Source organism: Heloderma suspectum, chromosome 6 (genome assembly GCF_057233095.1).
Source record: "Heloderma suspectum isolate Gila_16-S chromosome 6, 16-S_ref, whole genome shotgun sequence".
NCBI classification, from domain to species: Eukaryota; Metazoa; Chordata; class Lepidosauria; order Squamata; family Helodermatidae; genus Heloderma; species Heloderma suspectum.
Genome location: NC_139463.1, coordinates 52,170,758 through 52,188,466, shown reverse-complemented (window position 1 = coordinate 52,188,466; position 17,709 = coordinate 52,170,758). Strand labels below are relative to the sequence as shown.

At 48.2% G+C, this 17,709-nt stretch overlaps 1 protein-coding gene across 1 annotated transcript in view; it reads left to right on the top strand.

Annotated features, from left to right (window-relative positions):
* Positions 1-17,271, top strand: part of EFTUD2 (elongation factor Tu GTP binding domain containing 2) — a 71,381-nt gene extending 54,110 nt beyond the window's left edge. Inside the window, exons 16-28 of the mRNA XM_084804318.1 lie at positions 496-689; positions 2,600-2,711; positions 6,692-6,832; positions 7,891-7,992; positions 8,159-8,241; positions 10,148-10,234; positions 11,368-11,494; positions 12,048-12,135; positions 12,750-12,868; positions 14,024-14,118; positions 15,298-15,451; positions 16,055-16,162; positions 16,294-17,271. Coding sequence (XP_084660444.1) covers positions 496-689; positions 2,600-2,711; positions 6,692-6,832; positions 7,891-7,992; positions 8,159-8,241; positions 10,148-10,234; positions 11,368-11,494; positions 12,048-12,135; positions 12,750-12,868; positions 14,024-14,118; positions 15,298-15,451; positions 16,055-16,162; positions 16,294-16,389 — 1,506 coding nt within the window. The 3' untranslated portion in view covers positions 16,390-17,271. The remainder of the gene's footprint in view (positions 1-495; positions 690-2,599; positions 2,712-6,691; positions 6,833-7,890; positions 7,993-8,158; positions 8,242-10,147; positions 10,235-11,367; positions 11,495-12,047; positions 12,136-12,749; positions 12,869-14,023; positions 14,119-15,297; positions 15,452-16,054; positions 16,163-16,293) is intronic.
* The last annotated feature ends 438 nt before the right edge of the window (positions 17,272-17,709 follow it).

The window sequence follows — 17,709 nt, the reverse complement described above, 5'->3', positions numbered from 1 at the left end:
TGTGGGGTTCCACTTCCCTCAACTTGTGCCCCTTTGGATAGAGTCAGACCTCCCTCCTCCCCACCCACCCCATTCTGTATGTGAACAGGGCAGGCCTGTGAACCACAGCTGTGGCTGCCACCACCTTGCCTAGTTCGTTTGGTGTATGTCACACGTTCATTCTTGGCACCTTTGGAAAGCTACAGTTCCGAGGTTTCTTTGGTTAATGCTGTGACAGCAACACCAACTGAGATTGTAATGCACCCATATAATGAAGTGCCTTTTATGGAATTAAATCAAAGTCCATTTAACCCAGTACTGTCAGCAGTGAGCCTTCAGAACCTCTGAGACTGCAGTTTTGGGATTCAGTGATTCAAAATGCCAGGAATCAGATCTGCAAAGCAGCTGTTCTTCCTCTTCCTCCTATTTTCACAGTTGTTTGTGTCTAAAGTAGTCATATACCATTGGTGTACTTTGCACAAATGCTGATTTTTTTCAAACCTTTCCTTTGCAAAGGGTCCGCTAATGTGCCATACCACAAAGATGTACAGTACAGATGATGGAGTCCAGTTCCATGCTTTTGGCAGGGTGCTGAGTGGGACCATCCATGCAGGGCAGCCTGTCAAGGTCCTTGGAGAAAACTACACCCTGGAAGACGAAGAGGATTCACAAATTTGCACTGTGGGACGCCTCTGGATCTCCGTAGCAAGGTAGGCACTGAAGGTTTTACCCCAGGATCACTGCTTTGTATCTTCATGTGTGGGGTTGTGCATGTAATGTGAAACCCAGCACGCTATCTAGAATGTCTGCTGTTGCTGAGAATGTCTGCAGAGTTTACACATGTGTGGTGTGTGTGTGCGTGCGTGCACGCATGCTGAGCGAGACTACTGCTGGTCAGGGACTGCAATGCGTTAGTGACCAGCAGAGTTTTTAGCCCCATAGATGCTTTCCCTTGACTCCATGGCTCGCCTCGTCCCAGTCTCTGCATCCACGTAGTTGCCCAGTATCTGACAATTAGTTCAGAAGGAAAGCTAGATAAGTGAGATCACACAAAAACCAAATACATGCAGAAGTCACATTATGGGAAACGGGAAACAGTGTGTTCCTTGGATTGGGGAACTTCACTTTTTTTAACATGGAAGAAGTCATGAAAGCTTCTTCCAGAGGAAACTCTTTTAGTTTCTTGAGTATTTGCAGGGCAGGTTGAGGGAGCAGCTGGAGGTCTGGGCGGGGCTATGCTGAGCAAACCAAAGGCTAATACAAGTTTTGCCAAAAGAAAAGCAGTCCTATGAGTTATGCATAGTTTTGTATACTGTCTATTGGGCAGATTCTGCATCTGATTATGGCGAGAACAGAGTTGGTATATAGGATGGTGAACATTCTTCTAGGTATTCCCCAACCTGATTCACAGCCTCCTGAGATTTCACAGTGTATTACTCACAGTTGAGCCCCACTTCGCATACTTAAAAGGCTAGAGGCTTGCTTATTATGAATGGAAGCTAAGATTCCTGGGATGTTGAATTTGGCACACAATGCCAGTTGTATTTTTGTGACGGGACTTCCTTTCATGTACACTCACACCAGTTCACACCCTTGTCTACTGTGACCCTACTTTTATTCAGTCTTTTTCACAACTAACAATGAGAGTTCACCAGCTTCTTCCTGGGTACTTTGGCAGCCAGTGAAGGAGGCCAAGAGTGGTAGAGTTGTGTCAGTTGAGGACAGCCCGATCTTGAAGCTGTTCAAACACAGGTAATCCTTTTTTTCACTTTGTAGCATTAGCTGCCAGTTGGAAGAAAGACAATGAAATTATGTCCATGCAAATGCATAACCTGAGTCTTTCCACTTAACCCCAGGCAGTCGACCTTACTCACACAACAAAGCCACCCTGATAAGCCCTTAGCAAGATGGCCAAATGCAACTAAGAAGCATAACTCAATTATTCATATTTCCATAGGCAGATTAATCACAGCATCACAAACCCGGAGTCCCATAGCAATCTCAAAGGATAGCAGTGTGTGGGAGTGTGTGTGTAACACTAACACACACACACACACACAGATACAGTGTCACTCTCGGTCTTGGCTCCAAGGGAAAGCAGGCAGGCATCCAGACTCCAATGCTGTAGTAGCCACCAGGTCCCAGGTTGCAACACTCACTCCTCAAAGGGAACACTCTCTCTCTCTCTCCCCCTCTCTCTCAGCTTCCACTTGCAGAGGGTCTCAGCAGAATCAGCACAGCAGTCTGTCTTCTCCAGAAAGCACAAAAATTTACAACAACCCTCTTAGACACCTTACTGAAGTTCCCTCCCCTTTCTTTCACAGGCGCAGGAATGCCTCCTCCCCTCTCCCGGTCTGTCTCAGAGCTTTGGCTTAAATGCACACTTGGTCAGGATGAGCACACCCACATTAACTCCCAATTAACTCCTGTTAACTCTTTCCAAACTTACAGGACTCCATTTGTTACAAATGCATTGTTAACAAGTTGGTTTAACCTCCCTGCAAAACTCTAGATCCTGCTTAAAAGTAGTTACAGCTGCAAGTGTCTGAAAGCCTAGGGGAGTTTCCTTGCACTGAAGGACAGGAATACTGTAGATGCATTAAGGTATGTTCCATTTCAGGTACCACATAGAGGTCAACAGGGTTCCTGCTGGCAACTGGGTGCTTATTGAGGGAGTGGACCAGCCCATCGTCAAGACAGCCACCATTACTGAGCCTCGGGGCAATGAAGAGGTAGAGCAGCTGTTGTCAACATCTTCCTTGTCTTGTAGATCATGGGAATAGGTGCCAGAACAGCACTGTCCATTTCCTTCATACTAGACCAAGACAGTGTTTTGTGCAGGGGCGCTCTTTCCCTGCCGGACCCTGTGTCCGGTCTGGGTTCAGCTTAATTTTGTGAAATGCCTTTGTCCAGCATTTTCTTCCGGGTGTGTGTTTGTGTATTGTGTAGAGCAGGAGTTTGAAGCTCTGTAGGTAATTTGCCTTTCTAGTTTGCTCTTGTGCTGACATTGGGCTGGTTCATACATAACCATCCCATATTAATAAACCATCCCATGGTTTATTATAAATGGTTTATTATAAATTCATTGATAAAAAACCCTGCTGGTTTAAGACCAGAGTGAAGGCTATCTCATCCTCCTGTGAGCTGACCCATGCCGGCTTGCTGCTTACATCAGTCGCTGACAGCAGGGGTTAAACAGTGAGAGGGAGCCCTCTTCTAGCAGAAGGGTAGATGCTTTGTAAGGCAAGACAGGACCAGGACAACGTGGGGCTGACCAAGGAAAAGCGTGGGTGCATGGAGGGACACTTGTAAGCAAGCACAGCTTGTGACATTGCACAACGTCGTCGCTGATCACGGGGCACGTCGGTTCAGGCATCAGCCTTGGCTTCCACTCTCCCGGCCGGCTTTGCGGAGCTCGAGCCAACCTGAGAGGGCCTTAACCCTGGTCTTAAACCGGCAGGGTTTTTTAAACACTGAATTTCCCAGGTTTTTGAAAAGGAAATATGTAACTGCAGTGCTGGCAATCCTACCCTCTCCACAAAGTATTTGAATCTGCTTTCTTGCAAGTTTGCCTATATGACAAATGGGATCGTAAATACTAAACTAATGGGAACCATGATTTCATTTCAAGGATCAGGATTCTAAAACCTCGGGGAGAACTTCCACAGATAAAGGAGCCTGTCCTCTGCAGACAGTTGCCCTCCACATGCAGGAAGCAATGAGAACAGTGAAGGAGGGCATGGAGCTAATGAGCTCATCCTCACTTCTCTTCCTCACGTGTAGAGTTGACGTACAAAGTTTGGGTTTGGACAATCACAGGGAGAAAGGAAGCCATCATGGCTTCTCCCCTGACTCGCGTGCCTGTCAACAGGTTGGCGTGTTGTTCTAACCCAGCATGCGGCACTGTGGGGTGGCTTCGTACCCACCCTACAATGGACAAGTTGCAGTAAGGGTTGTAGTGGGGGTACAAATCCATCCCTGCCACGCTGCGCACCAGGTTTGGATGACACGCCGTCCCGTGCTGCAGCAAGGCACTTACATAAAAGACAGGAACTCGCATGGGGTGGGGGGAGAAGCCATGATGGCTTCTTTTCCCTGCACAATTGTCCGAACACCCCCAATGAGTAGTTGAAGATGGCTAGATTCTCACAGCCATCTTAGTGAGTGTACATAGTGTGAACACGTTCAGTGCTCTGACTTGGATTCCTGCATTGAGCAGGGGGTCGGACCTGGTGGTCTTATAGGCCCCTTCCAACCCTACTATTCTATGATTCTGTGTAACATGAATATACCCCTAGTGTGAGAGACACTATTTTTGCATGTTCTTTTCCTACCACACAAAGTAAGAGCAGGGATCAGGGCCCTTGTGCTGCATTTTTGCTTTCAGAAAGGTGGTGTGAAGCCCTGATTGTTCTGCTCCCCCCCACCTGTCTATTCCATCCCCACGCCTGAGGATCAAACTGCATGCTACTTCGGAATTGTAGCTAAGGTTTTGTTTTGTTACTCAAAAGTAAGCTTGTGCAACTTGATATGGATCAGGACACTAGAGTGGTGGGTAGGGGGCTTTAACCCTTTGCCCTATGGCCTGGAATTTACATTACAACTGATGCCTTTGGGGGAGGGTAAATTGGAGGCGTGATCCAAATTGGGAGCACAGTGGGAGTTGCCAAAGGATTAAAATAACTCCCCATGCTAGGTCACATTCCATAACTAACGGAGTAGGCTTTGCACATAGAAGCCCTCTGTAATAGAATTCCTTTGAAAATGTTGGGAGTACTGGCAGCATTCTAGCTTCAGAGTGAAACTGAGCATGCCTGACAACTTTGACAGCAGTTACTGCTATAGGCTTTAATGGAGCAGAAAACCCTTGATAAATTTTGAAATGCTGCTCAAAACTTCACCAGACCAATGAAAGGCATATCTCTTTAACATGCCTCAATAATGTGCATCAGTAGTTTTCTCCAGAATTTGAAAGAAATATACGATACGCCGAGCAAAAAGGACAAATGTGTCAATTTATATTGGATCAGATTGAAATTGTGAACAATTGTAGATCTCATCTGTCAGATCATGGATGCCAATAAGGTTATTAGTTCAGCAGGTGTCATTTTTATAAGCAGTAGAAATTTTGAGGCTTATAATGGCGGAACCTTTTTTTGCGATTTACCTTAACCAAACAGGAACTCCCGTACTCCTTTAATAAACCACGGTTTATTAAGCTGAGATTGAACATCTGGCCTGCACATCCCCACCCCCTCCTCTCCTCACACACCAGCTTGGATGCATCTATTGTGGTTTGTTTAAACCAGTTTCCTATTACATAACAAACTGGGAAAATGTGGTTTAGTTTTAGCTTACGAACCAGCATATGAAAGCAGGATCTGCTCTGTCAAAGCACCCATCATCTTGCCAGTTGTAGCTCAAGGGCCGTTGCCGGTGTCCTCCATTGCTATACCTGCCTCTGATCCTTGCCTGCCTCTGATACTGCAGAAGTGTGTTCCCATATTGAAGATCTCCCCTGAGGGGAAGTTTCCATTGGGGTCAAAACAGACAACATGATGCAAGCATTTCAGAAATTGTAGTGCACAAGAAGATCCCTGGGCTTGTTTTAGGGCTCTTTATTCTCTTAGCCCCACTTGGCCCAGGGGTGTGGAACTGCCTTCTTCCTCCTAACATTGCACTTATATTTTCATCTTTAGGAGGCAGTTCCAGTCTTGCAACTACAGATTTGCCCCAAGCCACCTCAAATCCCCCGCATACTTGGAATGAAGCCCTTCACTCCATTTGGCCTCAGTCAGCTTCACGTTCTGTCACTGCCAAGATCTAGCTGCTTGGCGCTCGATCACGGTTCTCCCCGTCATTCATCTAGGATATGCAATACAGCTCTGCACCTGGCCATCCTGGCCGTTGTTTGTACAGTAGCAATCCCCACTCTTTGCTTGGAGTGGTTGTCCATTCAGCTGCACAGCCCTCCCCGATTCCTGCTGCAGATTAATACTGGTTTTTGTTGCAGCAGTTTTTGAATTGAGCAGAAAGATATGGGACCCGCCCCTTTGGGCAAGCACACTGGCTCTGGGAGTGCTGGGGTCTGCTGCCAGAAGGGTCAGGTTTCTAGATCTAGTCTGTTTTAAAGATGTGCTGCACGGCTGCATGTTTTCCCATCAGTGTGGCTACACAGACAGCCATTCAAAGAACTTCAGTTAGAGGTCAGCAGTTTGTCCTTCCCCATGTTGGGTTGAGAGGTGATGAGGGTCCCCCAGCCCCACAAAAGTCCAGTGTGGGAAGAGGGAGACATGCACACGCAGACACATGCATGCACACACACCTGCTTTACGATCTTCTCCCTCCCTAGGACTTTGTGTCCCCTTCAAGACGCTCCATACACCCTGAGGCAGGGATGGGCCTTGGCCCCCCGGATGTCCAGTGCTCTAGATCCCCCTTAAAAGTGGCTCCAGCTCTCATCAGTCCTGGCCAAGATGGCCAGTGTGCAGGGGTGATGGGAGTTGTAGTCCTGCAGCATCTGGAAGGCCAAGGTTCCCCACCCCTGCTGCCCCACCTTATAGTTTGAGAATTACGGCCTTCACCAAGGAAGGTAGGTTAGGCTGCCGTAAGAATAATCTGCTGACGACCCCATGACTGCTGCCAAGAGCTCTTTAGAGGAAAGGTGGGTTGCAAATGCGATGAATAATCCTATGTTCCTGTCTGGGTTCAGGCGCAGATATTCCGTCCCTTGAAGTTCAACACCACGTCTGTCATCAAAATAGCTGTGGAGCCTGTAAATCCCTCTGAGCTGCCCAAGATGCTGGATGGCCTGCGGAAGGTCAACAAGAGCTACCCCTCTCTCACTACCAAGGTGTGTGATCCCCACCCCGGCTTCGGGGGGCTCGGGTGGGGAGGCAGCAGGAGCTGGAGCCGCTGGAGAGGGTGGGAGCAGCTGGCCACTGAGCTGCCCTGCTCCGGAGGCCTAGAGTTCTGCCCCAGCAGGGAAACGATGCAATCGGAAAACCCAATTGCTGTGGTGAGCTTAAACAGCAGTGCGGCCTTGGGGCGTGCTCCGGTGATGCCCAAACCGGAGAGGCCTGCGTCGAGGCCAGGCGGGCCGGTGCCTTTGCCTGGTTTTTGTGGTTCTCTGCTGAGATGCACAGCTGACACATGTGCCGTACTGAAAGGCAGGCAACTGGAGCATGCTCTGGATGTTCACCTGTGGATGTCGCTAACATGGCAATTAATGAAGGAAACAGTGGCTCTTTACAGTGTACTGGTGGGCTGTAGAGCTGTGGGTATTAAATTTGAATTTACTACTTGACACATATTTTCTGTGATCTGATTCTGTCTTAAGTGTATATTATCAGATGCTGATTGCGATTTCTGACCCAGACTGTGCTTCTCGGGGCTGGCTTCTCCCACACTCGGAAAGAGTGGCTGTGATGTTTGTTGTTTGGCCCCAGCAATCCAGTATTCACATTTATGCTGCTGCTGACTGGGATGTTCAGTTTAGCTGTTGAGACTGTGTATTCTGCTGCGGCTACCGCAGTCCATGTAAAGTTCAGAATTCTGTCTGTTTTCTTAAGTTTTATCCTGTGCATAGGAAGGGTAAATGCTCACCTCCTGTAATGCAGTGGATTGAGGACCTAACGACGCTAGCAGCATTAGGAAGGGGGGCATATAAGCGCCACTCACAAATGGATACATATATGGATATGTGGTCTGTTTTTACTGACGTTTATGTATAATCCACTTTTTCTAGGATGCTGTAGCCAATTGAAATTGATACTTTTAACACATGTAGTTTTTCTGTGTGTGTGTGTGTGATCTTATATTCTTTATTTTTCCTTTTTGTGATCTCTCCTTTGTTGAAATTTACAATAAAAATTAATTGAAAAAAAGCTTTATCCTTGCATCTTCCTCCAGGTGGAAGAATCTGGGGAACATGTGATCCTGGGAACAGGCGAATTATATCTTGACTGTGTAATGCATGACCTACGAAAAATGTACTCAGAGATTGATATTAAGGTACAAAAGACATTGCCTCTCTAACTCTGCCTCGAGTGTTGACTTGGTGAGCACATCTTCTAGCCAAATCATGACTTTGTCCCATTTGAATTCCCAAGGGATGTTGGGTTGTTGGTCCATGACCAAATTATCCGCTCTACCCATTTTCCTGTTTGCTTTTTCAAAGGTAGCTGATCCCGTCGTCACATTCTGTGAGACAGTTGTGGAAACATCTTCCTTGAAGTGTTTTGCTGAGACACCCAATAAGAAGTAAGATCTTTGAGAGTCGTAAAATGTGAGCCATGAATGTGATGCTGCTACAAAAAAACCTAAATACTATCTTGTGCTGGATTAGCATAAGCGAGTGGAAAGGAGGGTTCAGCAGTCTACAGGCTAGTCTTTGGCTGCAGTAGCTCATCCAGTGTTGATTATGCCATATTTAAAAGTCTTCAGGTGAACCGGGAAAGATGTTGACATGGAAGCCATTTTATATCCCTCCCTATGGCAGATATCCTCATTCAGGAAGCTGTTCATGTTCTCTTATGGGTCAGGGTGTTTTCTGGGTGTTGCCCTAGGTGTTTTTCCAGAGGCAAAAAAAGATATATAACTGGGGTCTCCAACATTTTTGGCTCCATGGACACATCTGGCAATTTGTGAAACTGTCCAGGGCACCATCACAAAATGGCTGCTGTGGGAGGTGTGGACAAGTAGCCTGCCCAAAAAAATGGGTATAAGGCAGAGCGGGGTTCTGAGCCCCATCCCACAAAATCTTTGAACCCACAGTTTTCTCTGCCAACAGAAACGTATTTCACAGAAGGAAAACAACTTCTTTCTTCCCACCCCTTCTGCCAGCCAATTCACTCTCTCAAACTCTTTTTCACTGTATCACCACCCATACACACATTCACTCTCTGTCTCACCCTGGTTCATCACACACACACAAACACACACCCCTCTCTTCCTCCTCACTGTAAATACATGAAAAGACACATTCACTCTCTTTTTAGGATTCCTCCAACCCCACCCCCTCTGGATCACCCCTAAACTCATTCTCTGTCCCTCTCCCACACTCATGGAGCTCCTATCCGTTCAGACCTTCAAGCACACAACCCTCACCAACCCCCCCCCCCCGGTTGCTCCTAACTCAATCCTCCAGCCCCCTTACTGGTTTCCCACTGAACTCTCTAGCCCCCTCCCTGCTGGCTTCCCTGACACAGGCTTACTGCTGCCCTTCCTAGCCCCCTGCTGATCTCTGTAGCCCCCACAGCTTACCAGACAGCAGAGACAGAGGTCTCTTTCTCTTGGTGGTGGAGGAAAGTGTCAGCTGGCAGCCCACCATCTCCATTTTCTGAGAATGCCTCTGAACCCCATGTGTGGCCCAGAAGAATTCATGGGAGACTGAGATGGCAGCAGCTGGAGACCCTCACTTCACCTTGAAGCAATACCAGTTTCCAGTAAGGACATAAAAAAAAATAAATTGGGAGGCCGAGAGCAGGTGCTACAGAAGGCGTGGCCTCCCCCGATATACCGCCCAGAAGGGAAGCAGACTGGCCACAGGTCCCTCTTTCTGTTTTGAATTACTTGGCTCCTTTTACACGAAGCTCCAGAAGCAGGAGATGCAGTATAGCAAGATGGGGCCTGTTGGGTAGGACCTTCCCCCCAGATAAACCCTGAGCCCCTAGAGAGAAGACAGTTAAGAGAGGATATCTAGACACTTCCGTAAAGCAGGGGCAGGGGCCTGTTTTCTGTTGTCAGCTGCATTCCCTCAGGGGAGGTCGGTCAGGGGCTGGCCATGAGTGGAGCCAAAGCCAGCTGTGGGTGGGGCCGCCCCTCTCCTCTCCCTCCCCACCGGCAGACCGTCGGAGGAGGGAAGAGGAGCCTTGACCGAGGCCCGAACGGACTGCGCGCGGAGGGCTTTTGGAGTTGGGCCGAGGGGCACAGGTCTCCCACCCTTGCTGTAAACGGTCTCAGCTAGAAGAGGGGCAGTAAGTACCACCAAGGGCAGAATGAGAAGCTGTGATTTCAGACTACCAGAGAGGTTAAGTTCCTAATTTTAATAGCAGTTCCCCAATGGAACAAGCTTTGGAATGAAGTTACAGAATTGCCTTTTGCCCTAGAAAACCCCCCATCTTTTCTTCATCTTTCCCAGCTAAATGACATTTGTATTTCTGTTGAGGAACAAGATCACGATGATTGCTGAGCCTCTGGAAAAGGGTCTGGCTGAAGATATTGAGAATGAAGTGGTACAGATAACATGGAACAGGTATGAAGCTTGCTGAAGAGCTGGCAGTGTGGGAGAACGCTTGGGGTAGGTGTCCTTCCCCACTCCCACTACCTCAAGTCACTTGGCCTGGCAGGCCAGCTCTACCCATTGGGACTTCAAGGTTGCCGCATTCCTTGGCCACTGCAGCTTCTGGTTGCCCCTGACACTGCAGTCCCATCTACCATGTTTTCAATACCTCATATGTGGAAGGAAATAGTTCTGTAAAAACTTGCTGACTGTATTTAAACAAATGTGGTTGTATCCAGAGGCCACCGCTATGAGTGCTGACGTATGGCATGACGTATGGCAGCCTCCATGTGCTGTAGCGGATAATGGTGCATTTTCGCTTCTTCATGGAAAAGTACATAAAAGGAAAAAGGGAGTGGGAGCCACTCCCCGACAGTTTGCTGGAATGGGGCGAAATTGCACAGGTGGGGTGCCCTCATGGGGAGCCTTCCGATTCTGTAGTGAATAATTGCACAATTTTGCGTCTTCGTGGAAAAGTGAGCAGTTCTTCCCTTCTGCTCCGATTTTTCCCTACTTCTCGAGTTGCGCAGTTTTAAAGTAGCGATCAGGGAAGCCTGCTGTTGTGTAACTTTGCTGCAGTACAATGGCGTGAGGTTGTCATTGTACTAAGGGAAAGCTTCATTTTGTAGCTGTAGCATGGTATCAGGGAAGGCTGTGCTTGTTTGGCCGCAGTTGTCCCTGGGCTGCTTCTCAGATCTCAGGAAAAGGGCTCTGCAAGCTGGAGCAGAGTGGCCACAGCGGTTGTGGCTGCTCTTGCCAGCTGGCTCTGTAGGCAGCTGGAGTAAGCTGCGGTGAGCACCAGACGACATGATAACCCACGGTGGCTTAAATAACACTTACTGCAGACCGTGGGTTATCAGTGGGTTACTTCAGCCAAATAAGCCATTGTGGATTGCAAAATTCTCAGCACATGACATGATAACCAATGATGGGTTAAATAAGCCATCATGGCTTATTTGACCCATCATGGATAATCATGATGACTGAACCCAGTCATTTTAAGTTGGAATTCAGGGTTGGGCAGGAAGGTTAAGATGGCTGACCCTTGAGTGCCTTCCCTTCTCTACTTGTAATCTCTCTCTCTCTCTCTCTCTCTCTCTCAATAGGAAAAAGTTGGGTGAGTTTTTCCAGACCAAGTATGACTGGGATTTGCTGGCCGCCCGTTCTATTTGGGCCTTTGGGCCAGATGCTACTGGACCAAACATCTTGGTGGATGACACCCTCCCTTCAGAGGTAAGGACCCTGCAGCAGAAGTTTAGGCTGGTTTTGAACCTGCAATGATCAAAGGCCTCTTATCCACTGCTACTTCATTTCACATCCAAGAATTTTGAATACTGTGACTCTAAAATAAATAATGCAAATGATGCTCATGGAGATTGAAATGAAGAAATTCACATGACTTGGTAAAAGCTGTATTTATCTTTGTTTTCTATGTTTGTTTTCTCTCTACTTGCTGCATCCAGTGATCGAGTACACTGGGCATGCTCTCCACTTCACCCATTAGGAGACTTTTACCTGCCTATACAGTGAATGGATAGAAGTCCCCTGTTCTGCTCTACCTGTGAAGAAGAAAGAACACTGGAGCTATAGAGCTCCAATGGGAACCATTTCTCCCCATCTCCTATGGGGACTCTGAGTTGGTGTCATGGCTGTGTTTCACCCCTCTCTTCCGTTGCCTGTGCAGGGGGAGCTTGGTACCAACCTTCCAGTTTATACAAAGAAGAGACTAACTTCTCCTTGCTGTTACTGTTACTACTATTGCTGCATCTGTGTTCCTTCTTTACAGGTTGACAAAACCCTCTTGGGTTCTGTGAAGGACAGTATTGTGCAGGGCTTCCAGTGGGGGACCAGGGAAGGGCCCCTCTGTGATGAGTGTAAGTAAAAGATCTAAAAAGGTAAACCCTGTCTTGGGGATTTTCAGACTCTTCCTATCCCAGCCATATTTTCTATACAAGATGAGATGTTTGCATCTCAGTGCATCTGAAATTATGACAATTCTGGGATGTTTCAGCAACATCCCCTTAGCTTATTTCCCAGATGGTTGGGTTTCTCTAGGAAACCATGAACAGAAAGCAGAAAGGATCTCTGCTGTTTTGTGTATGACTTTTCTGAGAGATGGATCCAAAGGTCCTAGTCTTTCTAGAAATGGTTGGACACTCTTGTTTCACCACCGCTCTCGACACCCAAACATATCTGAGGCTGGAGCGAGTGCAGGTGCCTCAGCGCGATGCCTGCCTGTGTCACAGATGCCATAATCAATCACCCTCGGAGAGCAGTTCATCTTGCGTCAGCTTATTTGTTGTTCATTTAGAAGCTGAGAATAATCCTAGACAGCAAAGAAGAGGTATGTTGGTAAACCCTTCTGCCGTGGCCTGCCCATGCGAATTTTGGCTTGGCAGGCCCTTCGGAGTCAGTCAGCTCGGTGCCCTCGGTTGTATGGACAAGCCCTGCGTCTCCTGACTGTGCTCTGTGCTTTCTTTTGCCCCAGTGATCCGCAACGTGAAGTTCAAGATCCTGGATGCTGTGATTGCCCAGGAACCGCTGCACCGGGGGGGCGGGCAGATCATCCCAACAGCCCGGCGAGTGGTGTATTCTGCCTTCCTCATGGTACGAATTGCCCTGCAGCGTCCGGCACCAGTGTCCAGCAGTTTGAGCGCCGTATCATTTTGGTGCCCGGCAAAGATCACTTGGTTCTCCTCGACCAAGGGTGGGGAATCCGCGGCCCTCCGGATGTTGGACCGCAGCTCCCATCACTCCTGACCATTGGCTATGTTGCTTGGGGCTGATGGGAGTTGGAGTCCAACAACATCTGGAGGGCCACAGGCTCCCCACCCCATCCTAGATTTTTAGACATCCTTTTAATGGACTTTGAGAGTATTTTTCTTGCTGTTTTTAACTGTTCGATGCTTTTGATTGTGTTTTTGTACTGATGTGCTTTTAAAGTTTTATTTTAGTCGTAAACCACCCTGAAAACTGATTTTGAAGGGCAGTATAGAAAGTTCTTAAATAAGAGTAATCCAAGGTGACTAAGGGAAGAGGCCATAGCTCAATGGCAGGGCACCCGCTTTGCATGCGGGAGATCCCAGGCTCGATTCCTGGCATCTCCAGGTAGGGCTGGAAACGACCCGCACATAGGACCCCAGAGAGCTGCTCCCAGTCAGCGCAGGCAGTACCAGGCTAGAGGGACCAGTGGTTTGGCAGCATCAGGCAGCGTCCTGTGTTAAGAATGTGAAAAGAACCGCTGGAACTGACCTATCTAGTCCCCCATTCTGTTCCCACGGTGGCCAGCCGGCTACCTGTAGGGACCCCATGAATGCCATTGCCCCCGCCTGCTCATACTTCCCCGCAAATGGCGTTGAGGCGCCTCTTATCCTGAGGGTAACATGTGGCCATCAGGACTAGGAGCCACTGATGGGGGTGTTTCTGTGCAGCAAGTGTGAGGTGTGACACAGCTCTAGTTATCCAGGGACTTGTTTTCATCAGGTCTCGCTCACTTTTGGCTTCTGATTTAGAATCTTGTTAACAAATCTGATTTGTTAAGAATGGAGTAGTGGACTAGAGGTAAAATCTGACTAGGGTACTTGGCTGTTGTAATCTATCTGATGGATAGAGAGCCTTGGAATTATTATTGGGGGAGTGAGAAAGGAGAGATGGAAGAGGTGGGGAAATATCTGGGGCCAGGAACTGAGAACTCGATGCTTACATGGGATGGAATAGGGATGTGGACGGAAAGCTGAACACATGGTCCTCTGTCTCCCTCAGGCCACACCACGACTGATGGAGCCGTATTACTTTGTAGAGGTCCAGGCCCCTGCTGACTGTGTGTCTGCCGTGTACACCGTCCTGGCCAGGCGCAGGTAAGCGGAAGCCAGGCGCGTTGACTCTCCATGGCTGTGTTGCTTTAAGCTGAGGTTAGCAGTAGTCCCGCTTGGGGTGTGCTTGGGGACCAGTGCTCTTCAACCCGTCAGCACTTGGTGGAAATCCAGCAGTCAAAATGCATAGTCAGATACATACATACATACATACATACATACATGAAAGTTTCTCTGTTATTACCTGCCTTTGCCTGTTCTTCATGCAGACAAGGAAGTGCCCCCCCCACCCCTTTGAAGAGGAGGTTGAATCGGCATTTTCTGCTTCTCTCTCTCTCTCTCTCTCTGTGTGTGTGTGTGTGTGTGTGTGTGTGTACACGCGCGCACAGAGAGAAGTAACAAATGCAGTTTTATTGTTTTTTGGCAAAAGGGTGGGGAGGGTTGTGTTCCCTTCCTTGGCAACGTCTCCAACTGCATTAGCATTTGCCCATCGGTTTCCTCCACCAGGATGTAGCAGTGGCCATGAGTGTGAATTGCCTTTTAGAAAGGCATTTGCCCAGTGCGAGGGACTCACTGCCCCAACAATGCACCATTTTCTCACTTTGCACAGAGCACTAAAGATGATCAGAACGTGGCACAGGCGAATTCTTGTTTTTATTTATTTATTTTTAAGATTTTTAACCCACCTTTCAGGGCACACTAACCTCTGTTCCTTTCCCCTTCAAAGTTAAAGCGCCCCACTTTCTCTCTCTCCCCCCCCCACCCCCCTCCCCAGTCTTGGAGCTGGCAGTCTATCAGGGAGAGAGGAGGGGACCGGGCTGCTGTTTTTTGTATCCTCTGTAATGGCTCATTCTGGCCTTAGTACCAGATGTTGGGGACAAGTGGGATTATTATCTCCATCACGCTTTGCTGGTAATCAGATATCTTGGCTGGCTGATGCTGGACAGGGCATTGGACTAGTCTACCTAATCAAGACAAATGTTTACAGTCTTAACTTTTCCTTCCCAGAAATCCCAAACATCCCACTTCTTTTGTTCTCTACACCATGTGTCATAGGTATATTTGTGTATCTCCAGTTCACCCTTTTTCCTATTTAGCAAAACTTGTCATCTTAGTTTTGTTAGACTGGGGCAAACATAGATGTTGTCCTGAGTTGACATTGAGAGGGGACAGTTAGGCAAGCAAAAAAAAAGGAGGAAATTAAAGTCTTTTGTTCCTTTGTAGAGGCCATGTCACCCAAGATGCGCCGATCCCAGGCTCCCCTCTTTACACCATCAAAGCCTTTATCCCAGCTATTGACTCATTTGGATTTGAGACAGACCTCAGGACACACACACAGGGACAAGCATTCTCGCTCTCCGTCTTCCACCACTGGCAAGTAAGTGTCATGGATGCTTGTCGGCAGGGAACAGAAGAAGGTGCTCCAAATTTCTGAAGCTTGCGCTCAAGCTCGCAGCCTCCCATATACTCTGCTATTGAAAGGCACCGCCTGCTCTTCTGGTCCCAGCGGCACAAAGTGCCGCTAGAATGTATAGCAGGCAGGGCTTGGAACTAGAGCTGCAGACACTTCATACCCAGCACAATCTGCATTCTGCTTCCAAGCACCCCATATTCAGTGCCAAGAAAAGGCAAATTCTATGTCCTGAATGTACAAGCCAAACAAATCAGCAAGTTTGCTTATTTTGCATAAATTCTGCTTTTTTGCAGAAGTTAATTCCACCTTTGCTAGTCATGGGAGAAGGACAAAGGACTGTGTAGAGCTCTGAAGGTCTTCCTTCCCTGGCCATGGAAGTCCTGGTCAGCCTGCCTGACCCCTTCTCTCCTGACGCTGTAATGGCTGTGGAGAAGCTGGCAAAAGTGGGGTGCTTTCTCTGGCTTGGTCGCCGTACTTCTGCAGCTGTTTGCATCATCCCCTCTTGTGGACTCTCTAGGCTGGCACACAAGACCCTTCACCACACACTGTGTGTTCCGTATTTTTCAGATTGTGCCAGGTGACCCCTTGGACAAGAGCATCGTGATTCGGCCTCTTGAGCCGCAACCAGCCCCCCACCTGGCCAGAGAGTTTATGATCAAGACCAGGCGCAGGAAGGTAAGTCTCAAAGCGAAGCCGAATGATCTCTCCTGGCTTCTGCAATCCTTGCCCTACGGTGGAGCACACACACTCTTTCCTCCAGTCTTCTCTCTGAACGTAATGCTTACCATCCCGTTATTTTTCTTCAGGGACTAAGTGAGGACGTGAGCATCAGCAAGTTCTTCGATGACCCTATGTTACTGGAGCTGGCCAAACAGGATGTGGTGCTGAACTACCCCATGTGATGATGCTGGATCAGTCCCCATTCCCCAGTGGACAAGCAAGGCTCCCTTATGCTCGATGCTGCTGCCCCATGGCCACAGCAGCGGTTTCCCCATAACTGCTGTTTTGTAAGGGCAGAGCCCCACCCACTGATGATCCTCCCAGGCAGACTTTAGATTGTCAGAAATGCATTGTACCATCCCAGAACCTTCTGTGAGTAGTTTTCAGTCTCTTGAGAGAGTTGATGTTTGAGTCCTCTTAGCTTCCTACATTGAAGCTATTTTCCCAATAAAAGGAGCTGTTTTGTTCGCTTTTTAAAAAATTCCACTTCTGCAACCACTTCTTCCTCCCAAGCAGCATCAGCAGAGCTGACCAAAGACTCTTGGGAAATTTAATATTTTCCATTCTAACTGTACTGTGATTTCATAGCCCACCCATGATTCCTTGCTACCAGGGCAGGCCAGTTCTTGTTTGGGCAACGGAGAGAGAGAAGAACCCAGCCCTAATATTTGGCTTTTTAATTTCTCCATAATGTAACATATGCTGCCCTCCTGCGCAAGGTCTGTTAGAGGCCCCGCACACCCATCCTGTGCTGCTGCCAGTAGTCTGAAGTTTAGCCTCATGTATTTGATTGAGCTTTTGGCATGGGGGGAGGGATGTAAAAAGAATTAATTTTTTCATATCTTGTAATAAGATAAAACCATTCTGGTCTAGCTCTTGGTTCCTGTCGTGTGTGTGTGTGTGTGTGTGTGTGTGTGCATGCATGTGTGTGAGAGGGAGAGAGAGAAACTGGACATGTATTGTCTGCTTTTTGTCAAAGCTTTTTGCAGCTGAGTCTGCAGTCTGTTTCCTCTCCTCCTTCCTACCTCTCCAGAGATATATTAGAAAACCCACGTGTCCATTTCCAAGTGTCTCTGTTTTTGAGTTTTGCTAGTGATCTCTCCCATGTGAGAAGGATTTTGCAGAGACCAAAGCATACAGCACGAAACCGCCTCTCACCTAGTCAGCCCATTACAGCAGCTCTGCAAGGCTCAAAGGGCCTGCTCCGCAAGATCCTCGTATTAAGTAGACATATCAAGGGTTGAGCCTGGGACCCCTGACTGCAAAACAGGGTCTGGTGATGGGGCTGTGACTTCTCCTGTGTCACTCTTCTAGTTCAGAAAAAAAAGGTCTGGCGCCGTTTCAGTGGCATTTCACTAGCTTGGCGTAGATCTGTATTCTTGCAGACTGTCTGGCTGCTCCGTGTCATGGCTCTGTACCTGCAGGTGCCCAGCCCTCTCCCCTCACGTTAGTTTCCCCTGCTGCCCTTGCTCTTGAATATCACAATCCCAGAAGGCCTGGAG